Raw genomic sequence first — 3,200 nt, 5'->3', positions numbered from 1 at the left:
GTTTTCACACATGATTTTGGTTAAATAAAATTTGTTCTTCTTGCTTAGCCTTCACTAAATTCATTTGATAATGAATCTTCAACTATAGTTGGATTACCTAATGAGTATAGTGTAGTGTGATTCACCTCCTATCTTAATACATTAATAATCCTAACAACTAAAAGAATCTTCAATAATTTGACGCCTAGGATGATTAAATGTTTTTTTCTCCTCTCTATGTAATGCCCCTACTTTCTTCTATTTAAGACACTACTTTTCAATATTTGGAAACTCATTGTCTTCTTGATCTACTTATGTTGGTTCACTTAATTAATTTGATTCATTAAGACTTTGTTTGGGACGGCTTTTTTACTGCTTCATAAAGCAGCTTTTTAGTACAAAAAATTTAGTTTTTATAATAAAAAGTTTATTCAAAAAGCAATAAAAAAACTGTCCCAAACGAAGCCTAAATGTAATTTGTGTGATTCCGCAACTATCAAGATTCCCTTATTAAATACTCTATAAAACTTTTTAACTGAAGAGAATCCTAAAAATAGCGCCTCATCTAATTTCACAACAAATTTGCCCAAACTTGATTTTTCATTATTAAACATAATACATTTGTAGCATAACGTAATTGACATAAATTTGGAGTTCTTCCATTAAGTAATTCATATGGAACTTTATTAAAATTTTGGTGGCATAAATTTGGAGTTCCTCTATTAAATAATTCGTGTGGAATTTTATCCTAAAAATATGTAATTGACATAAATTTGGAGCTCTATCATTAAGTAAGTCATATGGAATTTAATTAAATTTTTTATTTATATGTGCTAAAGAGAGTGGCAAATTGGGCTATTTTTTATTATTTTCAAAATATTTTGGATCTAACCACTAAACTAGAAATATTATCACCATGCTACAAGATGTTAGTAGAAAATATTAATACAAAATAAGTGAAGTAGGGGTGTCAAAACCGGGTTTTGAATCGAGTTCAAGTCGAACCCGGAACTGACCCGGGTTGGAACTGTTAGCATAGCATATATGGACCATTAACTATAAAAGGAAATATACTCATTTCAGCCAACGGACCTCTGTGCCTCTCACCATCAACAGCCAATGTCCACTACCTTTGTGCCTCTCACTATCAGCAGCCAAACGACCACTACCTCTGTGCCTCTCACCATCAGCATCCAACGGCATCATCTGCACCCTTTGTTATGATTTCCTCTTCTAATATATATACATGTGCCTGGAGAACAAATGATTCATTCAGTGAAATGAAGCTTCACTAATCCTTAAGCCAGTTCTTACTGATTCAATTTTATTTAATCTTTCTAACCTCTGTTTTACAGATTCTTCATGGTATCAGAGCTCCAGGCCTGATTGTCAGAGCAGCTTCTTCCCATGGGAGACAGCCAAATGTCCTCATCTCCTCAATCTTCTTCCACTTCACTTATAAAAGGGAACTTCACCATTCCAGCACAGCTAAAGTTTATCATTTCCAACATAAAGCACATTGTCAATATTCAACTCAACAGTGATAATCATGCCATTTGGAAACTTCAGGTACTCAAGATTTTCTCTGCAAACGGATTTGAAGGTTTTCTCACTGGCTCTCATATCTTCCCACCAAAACTTATCTCCTCCTCCATCGGATATATTACTCCCAATCCAAAATATTAAATGTGGCAATTAACAGACCAAAACCTTGCTGCAGCATTATATTCCACAATCTCATCGAATATCCTTCCATATGTCTTAACTTTACAAACCACTCACGAGATATGGGACACGCTCGAAAAGCGTCTGCAACCAATAAATCGGTCAAGAGTTATTCAACTCAAGAATGAGTTGTATCATTTTGATATGTAGGATCTCACTGTCATCCAGTATTTGGCTCATGTAAAGGCATTGGTAGACAACATTGCAGCCACCGGGTCTCATGTGGAGCAAGAAGATATCATTCTACACATTTTGAATGGCCTGTCATCTTCCTACAATGCTTTCAAGATTGCTATACGCACTCGACCTTCTGCTATTATGTTGGATGAACTCTACTCTCTATTATTGAGCGAGGAGATAAACATTCAAAATGATCACTCCAAAGAAGCTGCTGCTCCGCCAGACTCTACTGCAATGGTTGCTCTTAAAATTTCAGCAAACAAAAACTCCAATGCTGAACAAGCCAGATCAAACCGTGGAAAATTCTCTGCTTCAAACAGAGCACCATCATCATGGTTCTTTAACACTTCACGTCCATCGCGCAATCCTTCTACCCCACGAGTCACCTGTCAATTATGCAACAAAGTTGGTCACTCTACTGCCCAGTGCTGGCATCGTACAAATCTCCAATAAGTTCCCACCATGTCTACTCCCCAACACAGCTTCTTCACATCTCAATAGTCAAGTTCTCCAACTGATTGGTATTTGGACTCAAGGGCTTCCTCTCTCCTTACTCCTGACCCTTTACAGCTACAACATCCTCAGTCATATACAGGAAATGACTACATTTCTATAGCTAATGGCACCTCACTCTCGATCCAATCCACGAGCCAAGGCCTTCTTCCGCTCCCAACACTCCACGTAAGCTATTTTAACATAAACTTCTACATGTTCCATCCCTTACTCATAATTTACTATCCATTCAAAAACTCACAACTGATAATAATTGCTCAATCTGTTTTGACACTTCTGGTTTCATCATCAAGAACAATCAGACCAATCATTTACTCTTTAAAGGCCGAAGCCAAGACGGTCTATACATCATCCCCTCTTCATCCACTTTAGCTCTTCATACGGCAAAGACATCAACTTCCTACTGGCATGCTCGGTTGGGTCACCCCCATTTTTAACTACTACAGTACTTAGCTAGAACAACACTTTCTATATGTATTTCAAATTCCTCTTCCTTTTTATGTAACTCCTATAATGTGGCTAAAAGCCACAAACTATCTTTCAATTCCAATGCATGAAATCTACAGTTCTGTTTGCTTTGGTTCATTCTGATGTTTGGGGTCCTGCTCCCATCTCCTCTATAAATGGTTATGTCTATTATGTGTTGTTTATCGATGATCACACTCGTTTTACATGGCTTTATCCAATGCATACTATAGCTGAGACATTTCTCAAACTTCAACATTTTCTACAGCTCGTTCAAACCAAATTTAATGCCACTACGTTCAAACATAATTTAATGCCACCATTAAAACATTCCAATC

General features: G+C 36.7%; 1 protein-coding gene across 1 annotated transcript; it reads left to right on the top strand.

Annotated features, from left to right (window-relative positions):
- Positions 1 to 1,401: 1,401 nt before the first annotated feature.
- LOC110094853 lies at positions 1,402 to 2,337 on the top strand. Its single transcript, XM_020820188.1, has 2 exons — positions 1,402 to 1,548; positions 1,855 to 2,337. The coding sequence occupies exons 1-2, from the start codon at positions 1,402 to 1,404 to the stop codon at positions 2,335 to 2,337; spliced, it is 630 nt and encodes a 209-aa protein (XP_020675847.1).
- The last annotated feature ends 863 nt before the right edge of the window (positions 2,338 to 3,200 follow it).

The sequence above is a fragment of the Dendrobium catenatum genome, unplaced genomic scaffold (assembly GCF_001605985.2).
Source record: "Dendrobium catenatum unplaced genomic scaffold, ASM160598v2 fragScaff_scaffold_806, whole genome shotgun sequence".
Classification (NCBI taxonomy): domain Eukaryota; kingdom Viridiplantae; phylum Streptophyta; class Magnoliopsida; order Asparagales; family Orchidaceae; genus Dendrobium; species Dendrobium catenatum.
The sequence above is the reverse complement of the archived record's forward strand: the minus strand, read 5'-3'. Positions and strand labels throughout refer to the sequence as shown.

Coding starts and splice junctions, on each gene's coding strand:
- LOC110094853 (XM_020820188.1), top strand. CDS start 1,402: ATGTCCTCATCTCCTCAATCTTCTTCCACTTCACTTATAAAAGGGAAC. Junction 1,549..1,854: donor ATGCCATTTGGAAACTTCAG/GTACTCAAGATT, acceptor TTTGATATGTAG/GATCTCACTGTCATCCAGTA.